Source organism: Marmota flaviventris, chromosome 10 (genome assembly GCF_047511675.1).
Source record: "Marmota flaviventris isolate mMarFla1 chromosome 10, mMarFla1.hap1, whole genome shotgun sequence".
Taxonomy (NCBI): Eukaryota; Metazoa; Chordata; class Mammalia; order Rodentia; family Sciuridae; genus Marmota; species Marmota flaviventris.
The window spans coordinates 102838445-102861838 of NC_092507.1; the positions used below are offsets into that span (position 1 = coordinate 102838445).

Here is a 23394-nt window from a genome sequence, read left to right on the forward strand (position 1 = left end):
CCTACCTCACATAATTTCACACACAACCCAATGGGATGCCATGATTGTAATATAGAGGAGAAGAACTCAGAAGACACTATGTGTTTCAGCTTATCAGTGCTCAGACATACCAACTGTGGAGGACAGTGAAGTCGTCAGGCTGCTGCCCAACATACTGCACAATGACTATGTCTACAATTAAGAAGATCCAAAGTCATTTCACACAAGCTGTTCAAGGAAATAGAAGAGCCTAGTTTTCAGTGGACACCAAAACAAAAGCTAGAGTTAAAGAACAAGAACCCTTCCGGCTTACTGGTTTCTGATAACAGAAAACAAGCCAACAGCTTTAACTGAAGCTTTAGCAGAAACAGGGACAGTACCTAGACAAATCATAAACCACTGAAGTCAAAAAGGAGAGGAGGGATGTGAACTTATTGTTCTTGAGGAAACTGTGAATTGGCTAGGCCTGCCAAATTTTAAAAAATAAATTATTGTTTTATAATGTATATATACCAAAAGAGTCTAAATCATAACTGAACACATTGGTGAAATATTCCAGGCAAAAGAGTCCTATTCGTATTCATTATCAGCCTGCTCCACCAAATGTCTCCCCATGTTGCTTTCTAATTCATAGATTATTTTTAATATATCTTTAAATTTTATATAAATTGATTTATGCAGTGTGCAGACGTCCATGTCTGAATTACTCCATACAACATTGTGAGATTATATTACTACCTGTGCAGGATTTTGTTCAAGTTCATTGCTATAAAATAGTCATTTATATAAGTAGTCCACAATTTGTTTTTTCCATTCTATTGTTTACAGGCATTTTTGTTTTTAATTAAGGGGTATTTTGATTAATGTTCCTTTTAATATTCTTGTACATCTCTTTTGGGACACAGTGTATGCTTTCCTGCTGAGGAAATACCAAGGGTAGAACTTAGTAGGTCACAGAGATGTTTATGTTCAGCCCTAATAAAGACTGCCAGACAGATTTCCAAAGTGAGCACATTGATTGATTTACAATTCCATTGCTATGGTTTGGATCTGGAATATTCCCCAAAGGCTCATGTGTTGAAGGCTTTGTCCCCAGTGCAGCAATGTTTAGAGGTGGGGCTTTTGGAAAGTGGATCGTGAAGGTTCTAACCTCATCCAAATTACCATTCTGAAACATTCAAGCCCAAGGAAAAGTGGTAAAAAGAATGAAAAGAAAATTCTTATCCTCTTCACCCAAATTCCTCTATTGAAAAACATTGCTTTGAACTCTATTTCTCTCTTCCTTTTTATATACTTTTTCTGACATGTTGCCTCATTTTTCCTAACAACTTCAATGTCGCCCTCTGTGACACTCTCCTGCATTGTACCCACAGAACTCTACCAAGTGAAATTCAGCATCAATACAATTGTGCCATTAATCGCTCTGTTTCAAATGCCAATAGTGGGGGTTTCCTGTCTCATCTAGGATGCCACCCAGGAGTAATGCCACTTTCTATTATCGTGTTCCATCCATATCCTTTAATACTGTTTCAATCAGCTTTTTCTCTGCAATGACTAAAAGATCCGACTAGAGCAATTGTAGAGGAGGAAAAGTTTATTGGGAGGCTTGTGGTTTCCATAGACAGCTAGGTCCATTCCTCAGGGCTCAAGGTGAGGTTGAACATCATGGCAGAAGAGTATGGCAGAGAGAAGCAGTTCACATGAGGGTCAGAAAGGGGAGGGAGGGAGGGAGAGGGAGAGGGAGAGAGAGAGGTCTCCTCTTGCCACATACAAACATATACCCCAAAGCCACACCCTAATTCCCACCTCCTCCAACCACATTCACTCTATCACTTAGTTACTACTCAGTTAATCCCTAGTAGGGGATTAATTCACTGATTGGGTTAAGACTCTCACAACCCAATCATTTCTCCTCTGAACCTTCTTGCATTGTCTCACACGTGAGCTTTTGGGGGACACCTCACATCCACACCATAACAGATACAAAGTATTTTCTCAGCCTTTCTTTTCCTTCCTATCTTAAAGAACTATCAGTAGAAGGATCAGATTGTGGGGCCTGGCTGAATCAATCCAAAATCCAGGCAGGCAACCAGAAAGGGAAGACCAAGGGTAGGCTGAGTCCCTCCACAGGCTAAAATTGTAGTCAAGGGTGGAACCTATTCTTCTCCACCTCTGCTGTCTCTTCAGCACTAGTTTGAAAGCCTTCCTATTGTTGAAATCATGCCATCCAGATTGTATACAAAGTAATATCCTTAAAGTCAAGTAACGAAGTTACTTGATTATGTACACAGAAATCTCTTCACAGTAAGACCTGGATCAGTGTTTGAATAATTAGCCTAGCTAGCTCAACACATCAAAAAAGCTATCACAGAAAATGTCCCTATATTACACCAATGACACAGTAATGTCCCTCATTACATCCCTACTCAGCTACCTTGGTAGCTCTCCATAACTTCTTTTTGTCCCAACAACCAATATATTAGCTTCGAAATGATTAGCTAATTATATTTCTTAATTATTAGCTCTGTATGTAATTTCCCTTCTTATTTTTTAAAATATTAGCATGGACTTGTTTATTCCTGTTTTATTCAATGGGTTATTTTATAGAGATAGTGGCCATCCTTCTCTTGACTTCAATCTCAGAAAATTTTTCCGCTTTTCGTCATTAAGCATATTCTGCATAAGTTTTTCATAGATAATATTTATTAGGGGCAGGAAGATATTCCTAGTTCACTAAGAGATGCATTTTTTAAATTATGAGTGGATATTGTAGGCTTTTTTAATCCATTGAGATAATCCCTTTTTTCTTTGTTGGTATAGGAAATTATATTAATTTTATTTTCAAATGTTATATCAACCTTCTATTCCTGCTTTAAATACAACTTCATCTTGAAATTACAACCTGTATTTAGTTTGCTAAATTTTGTTTAGGATTTTTTCCCTTTATATCATAAGACAGATTCTTGTTTCTTGTAATATCCCTTATTTTTCTAGTCTTACATAATAAAGTGGTTATGGCATCTCTCTTTATTTATTTATTTACTAGTTTGTACTTATGGAATTTGTATTCCATTCTTTTTTTAAAAAAATGTTCTTTTCAGTTACACATGACAGTAGTATGTATTTTAACATATTATATATTTATGGAGTATAACTTCCTATTCTTGTGGTTGTGCCGCAGTCCAGCTGCAGCAAAATAACCGGGGGGTGACGAACAACTTGTGTACGTTGATACAGCAGGAATGGGAGCCGTTTATTGCAGGACAGGAGCAGTATTTATACATTCCACACAGCTTATCTAATTAGCATAAACTAGATACATCAGTCAACCAATAAGGAATCTCCACACTTAATGGCTCCCTGGTGTCACTTCACAAACCACTCCCTCTGGCATTTTGCCAGGCACCATCCAGACTTGTTTACAGACTCTAACATTCCCCTGGCAAAATGCCAGGAGCCATCCTGACTTGTTTACAGACTCTAACATGGTTGTGCGTGATGTGGAGTTACACTAGTGTATTCCATTCTTTGTTTATCTCAGCACTTAAAGACACTATTCCATTGTCTCCTGGATTCTGTTGTTCCTGTCCAAAAAAGTCAGTTAAATAAGAAGTCTGGCAAGGCCCTTTAATTTTATGATTTTCTTTGTGAGAAAGTCTTAAGTCATAAATTCTATTTCTTAGCTTGGACATGATAATTTCCTGAAAATATATCAATTTTATCTGTTTTTAAAATTGTTAAATATTTTATCATTTCCATCGATTTAAAAATGTCAATTTTTAATGTTTATAAAATCAGTAAAAATGTCTCCCTTGTCCTTTCTTATATTGGAATTTTGTGCTTTCTCTTATTTTCTCCCTAAACATTATTACCAATGATTTATCAATTCTATTTGTGTTATTTTTAAAATGCTTTTATCTATATATCATAGTTATACATAATAGTGGGGCTCATTATGACATATTCATAACTACCCATAACCTTGTTGGCTCAATTTCAGTTCCCATCTATTTGTGTTCTTATAGAACCAACTTTGGGATTTGTTTGTTTGTTTACCTTCTTTGATTTGGGGGTCTCACTATGTTACCCAGGCTGGCCTCAAACTCCTGAAGTCAAGTGATCCTCCTGCCTCTGCCTCTTGAGTAGCTGGGACTACTCAAGTAATAGTCCACACTTGACTTTTGATTTTAATGATTTTTTTGTCATTATATATTTATCTTCACCTTCATGAAGGTCTATACTTACTGAAATTTGTTAAATATTTGTAACCCAGCCCTTGGGCAGTTTTGATAAATGTTTCCAAGGACTTAAAAATAATATGCATTCTTCAGTTATCAAAGCTGTGTCAATTCAGTCAAGTTTGACAGTAGTGTTGATCAAACCTTTCACGTACTTACTGATAGTTTCTGTCTGCTCACATTATCAATTACTGAGAGTAGTGTATTCAAATCCTCTGTTATGAGTGTAGAATGATCTCATTTTCATTGTATTCCGTCAATTTTTCTTTATAGATTCTGAGGGTATGTTGTGAGATGGATGCATAGACATTTTCAAATGTTACAGGTTCTAGGGGTGTTGACTTTTCATTAACTTAAAAATCTCTTTTATCTTTATCAATGCCTCTTGCTTTATTTTGTCTGATACTAGTAGACATACGTTCACTTTTTTTTCCTTTCGGTTGAGGATGAACATAATACCTTTATTTTATCTATTTATTTTTTTAATGTGGTGCTGAGAATGGAACCCAGCCTCACACATGCGAGGCAAGTACTCTATCTCTGAGCTACAACCCCAGCCCTACATTCACTTTTTATTAATTTTCTTATGGAATTTGTATTCCATTCTCCCTCTCTTTTTAAATTTGTTCTTTTCAGTTACACATGACAGTAGTATGTATTTTGACATATTATATATTTATGGAGTATAACTTCCCATTCTTGTGGTTGTGCATGATGTGGAGTTACACTAGTGTATTCCATTCTTTTTTTTGTTTGTTTATCTCAGCACTTAAAGACACGATTCCATTGTCTCCTGGATTCTGTTGTTCCTGTCCAAAAAAGTCAGTTATTAGGCTTACTTTTGCTTCTTTGAAAGTAACATACCTTTTGTATCTGCTTTCAAGGTTTTCTTTTCTTTTTTTTTTTTTTTATATTTTTAGCTGTAGATGGACACAATATCTCTATTTTTTTTATTGGTGCTGAGAATTGAACAGTGTCCTGCACATACTATGCAAGTGCTCTACCACTGAGCCACAACCCCAGCCCTCAAAGTTTTCTCTTTAGTTTTTTTGGCTGTACTATGATATGACGATGCGGTTTGCTTTTTATTTGTTTTACTTGAGGTTGCAACATTTGGTTCAATTTTTTCATCAGTTCCTGCCTCAGCCTCTTGAGTAGCTGGGACTGCTGCTCAATTAATAGTTCACTCTTGACATTTGGTTTTAATGATTTTTTCATCATGTATTTATTGTCACCTTCATAAAGGTCTATATTTGCTGAAATTCATTCAATTTCATTATCTGCCATTATCTCTTCAACTCTTGCATCTACCACACTCTCTGTCTCCATCCCTTGTGGAACTCCAAATAAAAATGTATCCAAACATTTCATTGTTTTTCATTGTACTATCATTGTACTTTCTCTTACAATATTGTATGTATTTTTTACCCTTTTGCTTCTCCAAGCTTAAGTGTAGATACTTTCTTCTGACCCATTTTCCATTTCATTCATTCGCTTGTTCAGTTTTTCTAATCTGCTATTAAACTCATGCATTGAATTCCTACTTTCTTTCATTGATGGTAATTTTTTTTATTTCTACAGTTTTTCCTTTCTTGTTGCTTCTAAAATTCTCCTCTTGTCACTTAATTTCTTGACTACATATCATATAATCATTTTTTTGTACTCTGGGCTGGACTGATTATTGTTTAACTCAATAAATTTTAAAAACATATTTATTATATTTTTTAGGTGTAGATGGACACAACACAATGCCTTTATTTTCATGTGGTGCTGAGGATGGAACCCATGTCCCACCCATGCTAAGCGAGCGTTCTACCGCTGAGCCACAATCCCAGCCCCTCAATAAATTTTTTAATGAGACAATCTATTGAAAATATTATACCAAGGGCTGGGGATGTGGCTCAAGCGGTAGTGCGCTCGCCTGGCATGTGTGCGGCCCGGGTTCGATCCTCAGCACCACATACAAACAAAGATCTTGTGTCCACCGAAAACTAAAAAATAAGTATTTGAAAAAAAAAGAAAGAAAATATTATACCAAAATTTACATCTACTTATTCACATTCTTATTCTTAGACTTATGCAACAAAGCAAGTGATTCCCTGGAATAATAATTCTTATGCTGGCCTCAGAAATATTCAAATGAGGAAAGCAGTAGGCAGTCTCATAAAACTATGACAGAGTCCCCATAAAATATCTGGCATTTTCTTAATGCTCTAACTATAATTAGAAATGTACCTGATGGAACCTGCTTAACCTTAAGGTCTTCATCAAAAGCCGCCACAAAATAGAACTTTGTCTTCTGTATTCCTCAGTACTAAGTAGTCACCTACATAGAAGTTACTTTGTGAATACTTATCATGCAAACATTGGATCCTTGATACTCCTTAGCAATACCTAAAATTCTGCATTAACTTCTCAATTTTGTCATTACTCAGTGGGTTATACAGGGGACAAACAAGGTGCATAGACAGTCCATCCTTGCACTGTGCTCAGATTGGCTCTAATGAACAACTGATAAATTTGGCATCAATCTGGATGTAGGTGAGCCCATATTGACAACATGAATAGGAAATTAATGAGGAAATTCTCTTTCCTAATACCTCAGAATTCCTCTTACCTCAGAAGCCTTGCATTTACTTCATGGTCACACATTTCCTTGTTTTCTTTTGCTTCCAAATGTTTGCCATGTGACTAGTCCTGTTGCTGTCTCCAAAATCTCAAGCCAAGCATGGTTTATTTTAAATTCCACATTTAATGGAATTTGAATTTCCTTGGGGTCTATTTCTACTACTCTTACTGATTTATTTTAGTATGAGCAGTTATTCTGTATTGAAAGTCAAACATTGTGCATGGAAAAATATCAGTTCATGGTCTCAATGTTATTATCTTCAAAGATGATTTACTTCTGTCTCTTGCATGCAATAAGGGGAGAAGCAAATTATTTTAGTGCAATTGGGAATTGATTTGATGCAAAGCTGGATTTCAGAGGCTTTTGAGAGCTCATCTATTTCTTGTTTACTCTCATTTCCAGGGTTTATCTCTTTAGAGTTCTAACTAGAATTCTAGGGTGTTTTCCAATCTCCCCCTCTCCATAGCCAGCCTGATTTTTTTTCCCAAGTCTCAAACCGTCTGTCCAAAGCTCTGCTCAAGTACTCTACTTCTCAGCCAGCTTTTTAATTAGCAAATGTCCAGAGAGAGCAACACACCAACTGTTGGACTCACCCCTCAATGAAGTTTGATATGGTTTTTGATTTAGGCCCTGCATTTTTTTCTTCCTTAATATCTCTGATAACTTGAAACATGTTTATTTATATTGTCCAGCTTTTCTACCCAGGTTTTCTTGGCTAGGACATTAGTCTGAAGTAGATCAGTCTATCAATGTAGAAATTGGTTACCATATATATCTTCAGAATACTTTATGTCTCCTGTCATTAATAATGAAAACACTACTTTTAAGAAACACTGAGAACCTAGAAATGTTAATATTACTTAAAATATTAATGAAAGTGAAAATTATAAAATCAATATAAACATCTCTTTACATTCTATTTACCATTGGTATTGCCATAATCATAATTTGAGTAGCAGAATGCTTGGAGTAAACTGAACAACGGCTTTGAGATTCTATCTTTATTCCTTTTAAGCTTGGCTCCTCCTAACAATTTTCTATATTACTGGTCTCTCTATATTATCTCTTGAAAAAATTGTGTACTAATATATATAAGTACTTCCCAAAGGTTTTGTAGAGACCAGCAGGACATTTTAAATGTTATATGGTATATGAAACAATTCATATATATAACTAGACTGTGCATTGCAGGATGTTTAGCTCCTTGACCTTGATAATTCTTAAACAAAAATTCTTTCTCCAACTGGAAGAAATGTTTTTTTTTTTTTTTTTTTTTTTGTACCAGGGATTGAACCCAGGAGCATTCAACCACTGAGCCACATACCCAGAGAGATAGGGTCTTGTTAAGTTGTTTAGGGCCTCACTAAGTTGCTGAGGCTGGATCTGAACTCACAGTCTTCCTGCTTCAGCCTCCCACTGCTAGGATTAAAGGTGGATATCATGGTTGAAAGAAAGGATTTTGACTGTTCTAATTACAAAGAGATGATAAATGTTTGAGGCCAAAGATATGCTTATTCTGATTTGCATATTACACTATGTAAAAATGTACTGAAACATCACATGGTAATCCATAAATATGCAGAATTATTTTTTGCCTATTTAAAACTTAAAAAAAATATTTTAAATGCAAACCATAAATTAGTGCTTCCACAATTTTCCAAAATATACTTTAGGTATCACTTTGGGGGGGAACCTTTATTAGATCTATAAAATTCAGAATTTTATAGATTATAAATTAATGAAGATACTGCTAACCCAGAGTGTGTGTGGATCCCAGGTCATCCTTAAGGGGCCAAAGGGCAGTATGAACTGGTTACATTATGTCTCCTGTTACCTCCCACACCTGGATAACTCCTAAGGCCAACTTAAAATCCACTGAAACAAGTTAGTGTTAATATCCAAGACAAGATAAAGAAGTCAACAACAAACAGACTGAGTTTTTTCTTGGGTTAGGATGGATGGTGTGCTCATAAGCTAGATGGACATTATCTTCAGTAATGACCACCTCTTGTGTGATCAACTACAAAGTACCAGGCAATGCATTGTTTTGATCCTATCACCTTAATCCTTTCAGTATCCCTACAAAAAGGTAATATCAGTCCCAATTTAGAGATAAGCAAAGGGGGTTTCAAATTAAAGGAATGCCCAAGATTTTTAAAAAAATATTAAGCATTTCTATGATTCCACTGCACTCTAACTGTTCCACTCAAAGCCACCAGTCTTTAAAAAAAGACTCATGCTGGTCTCCATCTTCTCCACCCCACCTCACTTCACAGGATCCCCAACCTCCTCCTCTCCTCCCACCCCAGGAAGGTAGGAGGGGCAACCTGATTGGAAAGGGCTGAAAATAGGAAAAAGGGCCTAAGAGGGACCTGGCAAGGAACTATATCTCAGCTCAACTCCCCCGGGCACGCCCCTGCCCACCCTCCTACCCCAACCTTGAACTTCCTTCCATCCTTGAAGTTCAGACTTCAGGTACTGAACCCCCTCTCTACCTCTTCAGCAGTGCATTCCTCCTGGTGGTTTCCAAACCCTTTGCCACCCCCCTTGCGCACTCAGCCCCTCCAGCTGGGCGTCTAACAGACCTCCTACCCCTGGCCCAGCTGCTGAACTCACTGCCCTCTGGGTTCTCTGCCCAGAGGTGAGGACTCTCACCTCCTGCTCAGCACTGCCACTTGCTGGCAGCCAGGATCCTGCACCTCCCCTCAACTCCCCCAGCTGGGGCCAGGCAAGAGCCTCTGTTCCCTTGACTACACAGTACACAGAGCTACAGGAGTGTGGGAGATGTGCTCCAGCAGAGCTGGTGAGGAGGCATGCAGAGGAGTCCAGAGCACAGGGAAGGAAAAGGCTGGTGAGGCTGGGAAGGCTGGAGGGGAGGGAAGTGCAGTTGGCCCCTAGGCGGAGTTTGGTCTGTTTTTTGTGAGAACTCCTTGGGGCCCAGGCCTCTGTTCTACCTGTGTGGACTCTCCTCTCCTCCAACAGCTTGCAGAGATCCAGTGCCTTCCCTAACCTGGAGTTTGTCTTTCTTGATTTTCAGAGAGGCCCAATAAAAACTCCTTTGGATCATGCCAACCCAGGAGGCTCTTTCCTGACTTCTATCCCTCAAACCGGATGGGGAACAACTTTCTCCCTCTTAGGGGATTTCCTCATACAGGGCCTGGAAGTTACATGACAGATGTGAGTATTCACTTTACCTTACAAGGATCTGTTTTCTGGATGTGGAAGGGAGACCCAAGTCCCCTGGAAAACAAACGCTAGGCTTTCTGATCTTCTGGGTCAGAGCATGAGAAAGTGCCCAGTGGGCAACCAGCTGTCCCAGCCAATACAGAGAGTAAAGGACCATGTTTCCACCCAAGGCAAGCAAGCCTTGTCTCCATATGGTCCCACTCCATTCCCACCTCAAAGGCTCTGAGACAAGGCCAGCACCTTCCCACTGGGCCTACCTTCAGGCTGCCAGGTGCAACTGGAACAAGTTCAGACCTATGAGATTCAGAGGATGGAATTTATTAGAATGCACAAAGATGTCATTTATTCTACCTGTCCAACCACATCCCTCTTTTAATCAGCTTTTGCCTTGCTGCTACCAAAAGACTTGATAAGAACAATTTTAAGGAGGAAAAGTTTATTTCAGGGGTCATGGTTCAGAGGTCTCAGTCCATCGATGGCCAGCTTCATTCCTTGGGGCCTGAGGGGAGGCAGAACATCTGGTGCAAGAAAGCAGCTCAGAACATGAGGGTCAGGAAGCAGAGAGAAAGCTCTGCTCATAAGAACATAACATGAACCCCAAAGCACATCCCAGGGACCCACTTCCTCTAGGCACACCCTATCTGCCTAGAGTTATCACAAGTTAATCTCTATGCTGGGGAGGGGAATTTAAGCGCTGATTAATCAGCTCAAAGATGTTGGAATAAAATCATTTCACCTCTCAACTTTCTTGCATTGTCTCATACATGAGCTTTTGGGGGACATCTCACATCTAAACTACGACACAACCCCTTGCAAAATTACATGTATTATTTATGTGATTATTGTGTGGTATTGACCTTGAAGGAGTCAAGAGAGAAAGAGCAATGTCTTACAGAGTAGTTCAGATGAAGGCTATTCACTGTGGTATTGATGTTTTTCTTTACTCCTTCTCTCTTTTTATTCATATATTACTACTTGAAGTCCTATGGCTTGGCATACAACTTAACCAAGATTCCAACCAGTACAAAAGGATATACTCTTGGAGCCAGAACAGCTATGAGGTTTAAGCCAGTCAACAAGGTAAAATGCTGGGATTTTATGATGATCCATATGACTGCATGAAATGTTTGGGCATTAGCTTTGCAGAAATGTGTGTATATTGGGAAGAGCAAAAACAGTTCACTGAGAAAACAGTCCCAACAAAGGATTTTAGTGCTGAGATGCATGAGGTCAAAATACATTTATATATATCATATTATCCTGTCAGTTAAAAAAACAGGTTCCAACTTTTCTATCCTTTTGTGAGATTGGATTTTAAGTCTGGATTTTTAGTAAAGGATCCTAATCAATCTCTCTCTCTCTTTCTCTCTCTCTCTCTCTCTCTCTCTCTCTCTCTCTCTCTCTCAGTGGGTGGGGATGGAATCCAGGGACTCACTAGGCAAGTACACCACCACTGAGCTACATCCTTGGACCAAGGATCCTAATCTATGATTGGATGTTTACTTCCATGGAAACTCAAGGGACACTGGCTCTCAAAATTTCTCAGTGGTCCAGACCATGGGCATAGTGACTGCAAAAGTTGTCTTGGTTCTCTGCTCATCCTAGGTTTATTACTATAACCTATACATCCAGCATGACAGACTCACATCTATAGGTTGGTTTTCTATCCACATAAGCCTATTTGTATATCTTGAAATGGCTGAACCATAGCTGATTTATAAATAGGAAAAGGACAGTTGAGACTTTTTGAAACGGAAGCATTTGTATGTAGGTATGTCTCCTTTTAACACATTGAATTTTTTTCTTGGTAATAGGAATCGACACTGCACCCAGGCAAGTACCAGAGAGTAGAGAATTGGAAGGAAAAAACAAAGCAAAGTTTTGTTCCATTTAATGCCTTGATGCCTCGATCTCAGAGCTATTCAAAAGACAATTTCCCTGGGTATGTCTCCTCTTTTCTCTAGTATAGTTCATCAATAAGCAATAGGAAAAGAAGTCCATAAATCAGTGATTATAACAAAACCATCCCACTAAATATAAAACCACCCAACTTTAAAGATTTACCCTCTTAACTCCTAGGTCTCTGGCCTTGTGTAATTGCAAAATCACAGTTATTCATTAGTCAATATTTACTAATATACCAAAGAGTTTGGGTTCGTTTGTTTGTTTATTTTTGTTTGTTTTGTTTTCCCAGTACTGGAGCCCCATTTACTTTTTTATTTTGAGACAGAATTTCACTAAGTCACCTAGGCTGTCCTCAGACCCGCAGTCCTCCTGCCTCAGCCTCCTGAGTCCCTGATAGGACAGATCTGTGCCATGACACCTGGCTACTTTGTTGGTTGTACTTTGTAGGTTGCAGAGTTCTTGCAGTAAACCCACCTCACGAGGCTCTGAGCTTGGACTCTAGAGTTCAAATAGATGAGAAGTAAATACACAAGGAAATACCAATAGTAGTAAAGATGGTGACCATGTAATTTATCTGTCCAACTGTGACACTTCTGAGAGTGAAAGGGAAGCAACCATGAATTGGGGCTGTTGTGGACAAACCAGGAAGTAGAGTGACCGGGAAAGGTGTTATGAGGAAACTTTAAACAGGACCATGATGTGAAGGCAGTGGGTGGTTAAGAAAGGACGCTCTGAGCACATCCACTTGATCTGATTTTTGAGTGACAAGATTGAGCCAGCCCTGGGAAGATCTGGAGACAGAGCACTCCAGGCAGAAGAGGTCGGAAGTACAATGGCTGTAAATTGGGAAAGAACTTGGTGTGAGGGAAAGAAGAAGAAGGCTCCTATGGCGAGAGGGCAGTGAGCAAGAAGGAAGAGAAGAGAGGGAGGGGCAGGTAGAGTAGAGAGGACTTTGGGGGTCAAGGGGCTTATTCTTAAAGTGTTCGGAAACGACTGGGAATGTATGAAATTGCACAGCAAAGGGTCAGGGTCTTTCTTTTACTGATGAGAAGTCCAAAGATCATACAGTGAAAGTAACTTTTTCAAGTTTGTGTTAAGAAAGTTGAAGTGTTGAATCTTGACCCCCATGTCCACTACAGTAGAATTAACACCCGAAGATAATTTTTTTTAAATTTTGTATTTGTTCTTTTCAGTTATACATAACTGTAGAATATATTTTGACATATCATAGATACATGGAGCATAACTTCCCATTCTTGTGGTTGTACATGATATGGAGTTACAAAAGTTCATTCTTCTTGATGGCTGAGACATATTACATATGTATATATACCAGATTTTCTTTATCCATTCATCCGGTGAAGGGCATCTAGGTTGGCTGCATAGCTTAGTTATTGTGAAGTGAGCTGCTATAAACATTGATGAGTCCATGTCACTATATTATGCTGATTTTAAGTCTTTGAGGTATATGCCATGAGTGGGATAACTGGGTCGAATGGTGTTCCATTCCAAGTTTTCTGAGAAATCTCCATACTGCTTTCCAACTTTCAGTGCCACCAGCAATGTATGAGTGTACCTTTCCCCCCACATCCTCGCCAATATTTATTATTACTTGTATTCTTGATAATTGCCATTCTGACTAGAGCGAGAAGAAATCTCAGTGTAGTTTTCAAAAGACAAAGTTTGAGGAACCAAGGCAATTCTAAAATAATCCATGGCCAAGAAATTTAATTGGTTCTGCTTTGATATCCCTAGATTGCAGATAGATTGTTTCAGCATTTTAACCACCAGCTTCAAATCAAAGAACTAATTTACCATTATCATGGATCTCTTCTATCAACACCTCTTTTGAGATCTTCTGGTGTCCCGGCTCAGAACACTGAATTGTAGAAATATTACCTTAGCTAATAAGAAATACATTAACAAGCAAAAGAACCCACGCTTGCCCAGCATTAAAAAGTTAATCAGTCCATGCCTTCTCCCAAGAGGTTAAACCTACTTCAGTGATGGCCATGCTACCTACTAGTGGAGTTCGTCCTATGCCACTGACTCATTAGACATGATGTATGTATTTTTTTATTTCTAGCCCTGGTGCATACAACCCAGAGAAGAAACCACTTCCAAAAATTACTTGGCCAATGAAATTTGGATCTCCAGACTGGGCTCAGGTTCCAAGTCTACAGAAAAGAACTCTAAAAGCTGAGGTAATAAGATTGGATTTCTGTAGATCGCTCTGTCCAATATGTTCATATATATCAAGGGTTAGTAACCAGAAGCTTGTAAATGAAGTTCATGGTCCCCTGAAATTATATGCACAATTTTGTGTGCATAGAAATATGAGGATCCTTTTGAGAGAGTTACATAGTTTCATTAGATTTTTAACAGTGTATAGGACTGATTTAAAGTCATGTTATCTTATTTGTTCCTCAAGTCATCTTTTGGAGTAGGTTAAATATCCCTTTAAGACAATGGATGATACTGGAACCCAGGAAGATTGATTCATACAGGTCCTACAACTGGAATCCAGATCTTTTGACTCCTAATGCAGTGCTCTTTCTGACATAAAGTTGAGTGTTAAATGATTGGAGGGTTATAGAGCACTCTGGTTAAGAGCACAGACTCTGGGGATAATACTGCCTGAGTTCAAATACCAGCTCCTGTGTAGACTTGCTATGTGATCTTAGGCAAGTCCTTGAACTTTTCTAAGCATCTGTTTTTCCTACCTTTAAAATGAAATAACAACAGAGTTGATCTGATATGGTTGTAAAGATTAATAATGGAGAGAATGTATAAAAGCATTTAACACAGTAATGATAACAAAGGCTTTTGTCCATGCTAGCTATCATACTTCTTGAAATATACTTCTTTCCTAGTGGAATTTAGGATTAATTCCACAAATATTTACTAAATGCCTAACATATTAATACAATTGTGCTAAGGCATATAGGTAACATTCAAGAATTAGACATATAATCTGTGTCTTCAAGAAGCCAAGCAACTTTTTTTTTTATCATAGTGAGATGATAAATGTAGATGTGCACAAATGTTGAAAAAAATGACTAAGGCTGGATTACTAGAAACTGGGGTTTACCTGGGCCGCACAGCTAGAATGTATGCTTCTATTTTGCATGCAAGGTCCTGGGTTCAATTCCCAGTGCCACACACAGACACAGGAAGGCAGAGGATTCTCATTAGAACATTGTCTTTCATTGCAGCTGTCCACAAAGAATTTAGAAAGCATCGGAACCGAGTTGCTTACTTAAGCCTGTTTTACGATTGAGAAGTGATCACTTCCTTCACATGCTTCTCCTGATCACAGACTCTTCAGAATAGAGGACAGACCTGCTCTTGGTCTACATCACCATGGCCCTCATGTCTTTCAGCCCCGGATCCAGAACGTGTTAAGGGGCTCACAACTGAGATTTGTGAGCATAATAACTGGTTCCAAGTGTTCTGTCTCCTGCTGCTGGTTTATGATCTGGGGGTTCCTGGTGGGTGTTCAGGTGGATGGTCTCATTTGAGTGAAATACTCTTGGGCCCTTGCCCTTTACTCACAATTCCCAGGGACCAGCCTTATATGTTCTACAACTAGCTCTGGTAATATATAGCTGTTGGCCTACATGTATTAAGATTTTGGATGGGATGTGGGCTTGCTAGACATGGAGGATGCTTAAAAGTGGGTTAAAACATTCCTGATTTAAGAGCTCTTTCAAACTTTAGTATGGAGTTGGAAGGCCCTGAGTTGGTTGCCTTTCCCAGACTAACATAAAACACAGAGAACCAAAAATTCCCCCCTCCGACTACATCATCTATTTAATCTGCTAGTCAACATATATATTGAGGTCATGACTCCATGTCAGTCAGTGTTAGGCACTAGAACATATTGGGATTCAACTTACACTAAGTTGATTATACAGTGAAAGTAACTTTTCAAGTTTGTGTTGAGAAAGTTGAAGTGTTGAAACTTGATGCCCCTAGTTCCTTGAGGCTGGCCAGAAGTCTGAGACCTCCCCAGGTTGACTGCCCTTCAGTCTGAATGACCTCTGGAACCTTATAGCTAGCCCAAGGGTATAAAGATCACAAAGCAGCAGCCATGTATAAAGTACTTACCCAGACACTCTGGTCTGGTAGATAGCCTTCTTAATTTTCAACATTAACTCTCAAGAATGTAATTTTTTCATGATTGGCCTTAAGTGTGGCCTATTTTATCTTTTATTTTTCTGCAGTGTACAGTGCTGGGGATTGAACCTATGGACACTTTACCAGTGAGCTACATCCCCCGCCCTTTTTGTTTTTATTTTGAGACAAGTTCTCACAAAGTTGCTGAGGCTGGCCTTGAACTTGCAATCTTCCTGCCTCAGCCCTCCCAAGTCACTGGGATTACAGATGTGTGCCACCATACACCCAGATTTCTAGCTTATTTTTTAATGTGTAGGTCCTTTTGTACCCACTTAGACCTCTTAGTAATTATCCCCAAAACTCTGAAAGGGTCTGGATTTCAAAGAGTGAGAAGCTGATAGTGGCCACCGAAAAGTTCCAGCCCACTACAACCCTGAGAGCCACCCCACAGCAAGGGTTAGCTGGAGAAAAGGATAGACAAAAACCTCCTGGATGAATGACCTTGGATAAGACTAATTCCAGAAGTGTGGGAGACCAACCTTACAGGTGACTTAGTCACACTCCCTGGCTGGGTGCTGAGGCACTCAGTTGCAGAAATGTGGCAGATCTTTCCCCACCCTTCTTGGGTCCCAGGATTGGTGTCTCATGTATGGGTGTGTCTTGCTACAGCCCCATGGGTGGAGCTATGCTCACCTGTTCCTTTGTAATATAACCCCTTGCCCTGTTTAGGATATAATCTTCCATGGAAGTGCCTTATGTGTGTCCCCTTCTCTTATTGTGCCATTGGGTGTGGCCTACCCAGGTGTCAGTCAACCTGCTGACAGTGGACATCATGAAGATAGACTCAGCCCCCTGAAACCTGACCCCTTGCCTCATTTAAATAACTTCTCCTCAATAGCTATTCCCCTTCTCGGACTATACCCAAAAGACCTAAAAAGAGCATACTATAGGGACATAGTCTCATCAATGTTTATAGCAGCATAATTCACAATAGCTAGACTGTGGAACCAACCTAGATGCTCTTCAATAGATGAATGTATAAGAAAAATGTGGCATTTATACCCTAAAAAGTAACAAGATCATGGCATTTGCAGGGAAATGGATGGCATTAGAGCAGATTACACTAAGTGAAGTTAGCCACTCCCTAAAAAACAAATGCTGAATGTCTTCTCTGATATAAGGGGGGTGACTCAAGATGGGATAGGGAGGAAGAGCATGAGAAGAAGATTACCACTAAATAAGGAAGTGAGGTGGGAGGGAAAAGGAGGGAGAAGGGGAATTGCACAGAAGATGGAAGGAGACCCTCATCGTTATACAGAATACATGTATGATGTTGTGAGGAGGGAAAAAAAAAAGAAGTGTGTCACATTACATTGGGTAGAGAGAGGGGAGGGGAGGGGCAGGGGGGATAGGAAGGGCAACAGAATAAAATAGACATTATTATGGCTGTATGTATATAGGTGACTGTATGATCAATGTGATTCTGCAACCTGTACAATCAGAAAAATGAGAAATTATACCCCATTTGATTCAAATGTATGAATTGTCAAGATCATTGTATTGTCATGTGTAGCTAATAAATAAATAAATAAATAAATAAATAAAAGGGGTCAGTGCGTGCTCTCGCTCTCTCTCTTCCTGCGGAACCTTAAGGTCAGAGGAGCTGTCACAGCGACCCCAAAGAAAAAGGTATTTGTGTCTCTTGTGTGGTTATTTAAAGCAGCCCAATTAGCCCAGTTTAACTGGAGTGACCCCTGAGCCTTTTAGTCACAAGAACAGAAACCTGGCAATTGGTGTCCAAGGTGGGCAGAAAGGTCTGTGTCTAAGCTGCCAGGACAAAAGCGACAAATGCTGGCTCTTAAGGGGACTCCAATTTAAATATTAAAAGTTTAATGAAGTTGAAAGTTCTCTCCAGAAGTTAAGCATGCTTAGGATTGCAGAGTATTGTGGGCTGAATTGTAGAAAGTAAGTGAATTAGACAAAAGGAAAATTTTAATATTGGGGTATAATTCTAGAGACTCTAAATTCAGATGATTAATGGGCTGTGTTGTTGAGTTGAGTCCTCTCCATGGAAAGAGTGCTTTTGTGGATTTTTTAAAATTGTTTTTATAAATCTTTATAAAATATTTTGGGGGGGCTGGGATTGTGGCTCAGCGGTAATGCTCGCCTAGCACGGGCAGGACCCAAGTTCAATCCTCAGCACCACATAAAAATAAAGGCATTGTGTTATGTCCATCTACACCTAAAAAATAAATATTAAAAAAAATGCTTTTTTAAAAAAAAAAAAAAAAGATTTTTTAGCCCTTATGTTCTAGAAGTTTGCACTAGGAGAATGAGAAAAAGGGAGAGAAAATGTTGTGATGTTTACCTGGAAAGAAATAAATTTCAGTCTTCTATTGTTTTTGTCAATACTCAGAAAGTTTGTACTGACTTCTTTGCTACATGATTGTTCTATGAATCAGAATGGCTGTGACTCAGTCGCTGGGGATGAGACTTGAGCTTGCTGCTTGCTATGGGGTCCTAGCCCCAGCGGCCAGCAGTGCTCTTAACCCTTAAATGACTTGACCTTAATGCTGAACACAGACTAGCTTAAAATCTGATGGTAACACTGGCATCTGCCGCTAAAAAATTTTGGAGCACCCATGAGCCACAAAAAAAAGTGCAGGATGCAGGAGTACATGCTCTGCAACTGCAGGTCGCAGAGACAAAGCAAGCTGCTACCCTAGTAGGATCTTGGCCAGGCGGGGAAAAATGCAGACAAAATCAAACGAAATACAATCGGCTAGGAAAACTCAGAAAACTTTTGACCCAACAATGGGCAGCAGACTCCATGTTGTTTGCGTCACCATGGTAACCATGTGGTACCTGGCCAGAGGAGCGGGCTTCCTGGTCCCACCTCCCGCACTTTCGCAGGCTTCCGATTGGTTCTTCCACAGTCACTCAGACAGGACTTCTAGTCCCGCCTTCTAGCCACTAACCTGTACTTGCTGATTCAGATTGCTATGGGAGCTGCTGGAGCCTGTATTTTTAAGAATGCCTACTTGTAAATGCTAACAAAAGATATCTTTTTCAGACAAAATTTAATTCCACAGGTTTCTATGTTGCAGCCCTAAATTTAAGTTAGTTCTGAGTTAAATAACCTGACTTTTCTTATAGTTGTGTTACTAAATAATGTTCTAATAATAAGAGATATCAAACATGCTTCTTTATATTTAACTTTAATTTTGGAGGTTATGAGGATGCATTTGCTCGCCACAGGAACAAAGCCGGCAATGTTCCTGTGATGACCAAAAAATCCTTATTCTCATTCCTGACTATAAGAAATAAATATGTATACACAAAAATCTTATTTCAGTTACATCAAGTGACGTTACATAAAAGAGTGCACTCCTAGGTAAAAATAAATTAAAATGGATCCAAGTATTATAAGAACCACATAGTTACATAAAGTTAATACAATTATAAGTTATGTCCTTATTCTTTTTTTTTTTAAGAGAGAGAGAGAGAATTTTTAATATTTAGTTTTCAGTGGACACAACATCTTTGTTTGTATGTGGTGCTGAGGATAGAACCTGGGCCGCACGCATGCCAGGTAAGCGCCCTACCGCTTGAGCCACATCCCCAGCCCATGTCCTTATTCTTAATATATATATTTTCTAGGTATTCAGATAACCTATATTTGTTAATCTATAAAATAATTAGCACATGTCTAATTGTTTAGTTAATATATATTTGTCTAATTGTTTTTTTTCAACAGAAAACCCATAATTTATGTTTTATATGTACATTTTTCGGATACTCTGCCTTTTCAGTTACAGATATTTGAGATAAATATATTTACTATAAATTTGCTTTTAAGTGAAAATACAATCTTCAAGTAGTTTCTAATTCTCAAAGTTATTGTTCAAACTCATAAGATAATAAAAAATTATAATTATGTCTACAAAATATCTAAGGATTTTAACTATATTTTCATTGATATTTGTTATCAAAGTACAATAATTTGTTTATAAATTCTAAGTTTTTCAGAAATTGTTCCAAAGTATAACCAGAAAAAAATTCTAAAAGAAAAAGATGCTTCAACAAATAGAAAACACACATTGGATGCTGAAAAGAAGAAAAAAATCATCCTTGGGTAAAACAAGGTCTTTATATTCTAGATTTTAATGATAAAAATATTTTCCTAAATAAAAAGATTTTTATATTATTATCTAAACAGATGATGTAAAAAGTTAGAACAATTTAAAAAGATATTTATATATACTGGACTGACTATAAAAATTTTAACTGATTAATTCAAGGATATTTCAGGCTATTTTCCTAATTTAACTATACTGATGTGAGCTAAGATTTTGTCCATATTTTGACATGATAAGCACCTATTAAAATGTTAAGTTTATTTCCTTAAAAAACGATCTTTATTGCCTAATAATTCTTGCTGCTTAAGACAAAGATTAATTTTGGTAAATAAATTCACATTGTTGATTAAACATTAAGTATATTAAACTGCTAACTTAGATCCCAATTTTGACAATTGTCCTTTAAGATTAAATTTGATTGATTCTAGACACTAAGATACTGTTACTTTTTACATATTTGTTTACTAAATAATTATAAAAATTAAAAAATATATATTTTATTAGAACTGAGGTTCTCCAAATTAAAGTCATTTGTTAATTTTAAACAATAAAGGTTACAAACTTTAAAAGTTCATTGATATTATGTAAGTTCTCTGACTGGACCTATTATCTATGAAAATATGTTAAGATTTATAAAATGCTCCCTACACTAAAAAATAACCTTAATCATACTTTTTTAAATGCAATTAAGAGATACCTATTTAAGGGATAATATTCTAAAATATAGAGATATTTTGAGACCTTCTTTCAAAGAGATTGAGGGTTCTTTCTAAATTGTTAGGATGGATCGACTAGTCTATACTGGAAAATTATAATAATCAATAAAAAGTAAATCTATTCTTATCATTTAAATACTTGGACTATTATCTATAACTTAAACTAATGATACTATGACCGACGCCAAACCTTTACTCAATTTTATTAAATAAAGAAAAGGGCGAATACAGGGCCCCAGAGACACACACTAGATTTTACAAATATTTTAAAGTTTTTTCTTAAATTGTAATATTGAGAGTCTTAATGTTACTGAACATGATTCAGTAAATTAAGTCAGATATCAAAGGAGAGTTTAAACCAGTCATCATGATAATGACTGAGAAACCTGGCCCAGGAAGGTCAATTTCCAGCTACAGAGTTTATAGCCATGCAGCTTCACGAGCTTGTCAGGTAAATAAAAATTATGAAAAGACTTCTATGGACCCATTTCCCAGGTCCACCTTTAATGTGTCTTGCTTTGTGGACTGGAAAGTCTACCCATGAAACTAGATTAATTGTCCTGACAGTAATGGTCAGTTATACCTATATATTGATTCTATGGTAAAAGGCTGTCTGTTGAAATAACGGATTCTTCTGCATCCATATGGATGGCGGCTATGGATATAAGTAACACCAAGAGCCAGTTCTCTATGAGGGATCGAGTCTTAGCACTGCTCTCCTCTTCATCTATCTGTGTCTCTTGGCTTTGTCACAATATTACTGTTTGTCTGTCTATGGCCTTTCTCCTTCCTTCCTGAACACAGCCTCACCAGCCCAGTGCTGTGAGCTGGGCCCTCCACGGAGAAGAAACCTGAGTTTGCTGATCTTAAGGTAAATGCTGGTGTGAAGGCCACAGGGGCATTATCTACCAAGGAGACAGAGAGCCCTCTTGGGGACAATGCCTTGCACACTCCACATCACCCTGTTTGGCCCCGGAGGATGGCTGATCAGTCAATAATGGGTAACATTCCTCAAGGGAGGGACAACCTAAGACAGGCACAGTTGCAGAGGGGCCATCAGGAGAAAACTTGGGGGCCAACAGAGGTGAGGCACAGAATCTCACCCCCCCCCCCAACTGTGCAAAGGCCTAATTCTTCTCCCCTTCTGAGAGAGGTCTCCTGCCCCATGACTGCTTTGCTCCCCACATCCAGCTCAGATCAGAACCCAAGTGAATGACAGGCCTAGTCAACAGAGACTGCCTGCTCACCACAGCAGGAAACAACTGCAGCTACAAAAATGGGCCATGTCTGGATGCTTTTCTCTTTCTTGTTTTTTTCTACTCTTTTTTTTCCTATGCTTTTCCCTTTTCCTTTCTTCTATCATCAGGGTTCTCCTTTGACAATAAATTTAATAAAGGGGAGGAAATGTTAGAATAGCCTTCAGTTGCAACTAACAGCTACGAGCATTTAGAGTTTCCTCACAGTGTGATTACATTAGGCAGAAGATGATTGGCTTATGGATATTATCTTGCTTATGAATGATTGACAGGCACGCCCACTTGTGTGCATTCCAAAACGAAACTGAGCTACTGAACATTGACTTGAGGTTTGTCACCTCAGCTCCCGTGACTGAGGTAGCCAAAGTAGCCGAGCAACAAATTGACCACACCAGTGACAGAAACATATGCGAGACAGCAGATAAAAAAAACCCAAGCCAGCCAATTATGCTGGACTTTAGTGACTAAGACTACATTTACCTATATGGACAATTGTTGCAAAGATTATTAAAATAGATTTTTCCAAGAGTATTTATATTTCTGACAGACCTAATTAACTCATTAAATGTGAGAGTTAAGAAAAAAATGATAAATACCCTGTAGCCTGTAAGAATACAACTTATTGCATCATTAGTTATTGCCAGCTAATATTTCAGAACTATAATATGCAAAAGTTAATATTCAGGCTTTAAAACAGGTGTATGTCAATTAACCAGACCTAGGCAAACTGCTGGTCTCATAATCCCTGAAGTGACTACTTTAAATATTATTCCTTGCTTATTCAATTGCAGCCTTTGTGGCTATGTCTTAAAACTTACAATGTATGGATTTTCTTAATGTTTGACTTAAATTACTTCCAAAATCCTTCATGGTCAGATAAGTTGTTGATGGAAGGATGAGAACTAAGTAATGATGTTCTAGAAGACAATGTAATAAAAATGTGAGTGACCCTTTGCTCTATGGTTTATAGAGAGACAAATAGATAATGTGAGTGATCCCTTTGCTCTATGGTTTATGGAGAGGCCTAAATACCATGGCAATGAAAATGTCTGTTACTATAGCCAAACATAATGCATCCCAATAAAATTGGGAAAAGATTAAAAATCTTCTGATGAGTGTTTGGCAAAGAAATAATATTCCGGATTACTATGTTGATTGTGTTATGAAGATGATATGTTTTCTACTAATTGTGTGGTGAAGATGATATGTTTTCTACTAATTCTTTTT

At 38.2% G+C, this 23394-nt stretch overlaps 1 protein-coding gene across 1 annotated transcript; it reads left to right on the top strand.

Annotated features, from left to right (window-relative positions):
* Positions 1-9630: 9630 nt before the first annotated feature.
* Positions 9631-17415, top strand: LOC114096693 (ciliary microtubule-associated protein 3-like). The gene is made up of 6 exons (XM_071618638.1): positions 9631-9697; positions 9884-10023; positions 11014-11112; positions 11847-11974; positions 14024-14141; positions 15153-17415. Exons 1-6 carry the CDS (start codon positions 9631-9633, stop codon positions 15198-15200), a joined length of 600 nt encoding a protein of 199 aa, XP_071474739.1. The 3' UTR covers positions 15201-17415.
* The last annotated feature ends 5979 nt before the right edge of the window (positions 17416-23394 follow it).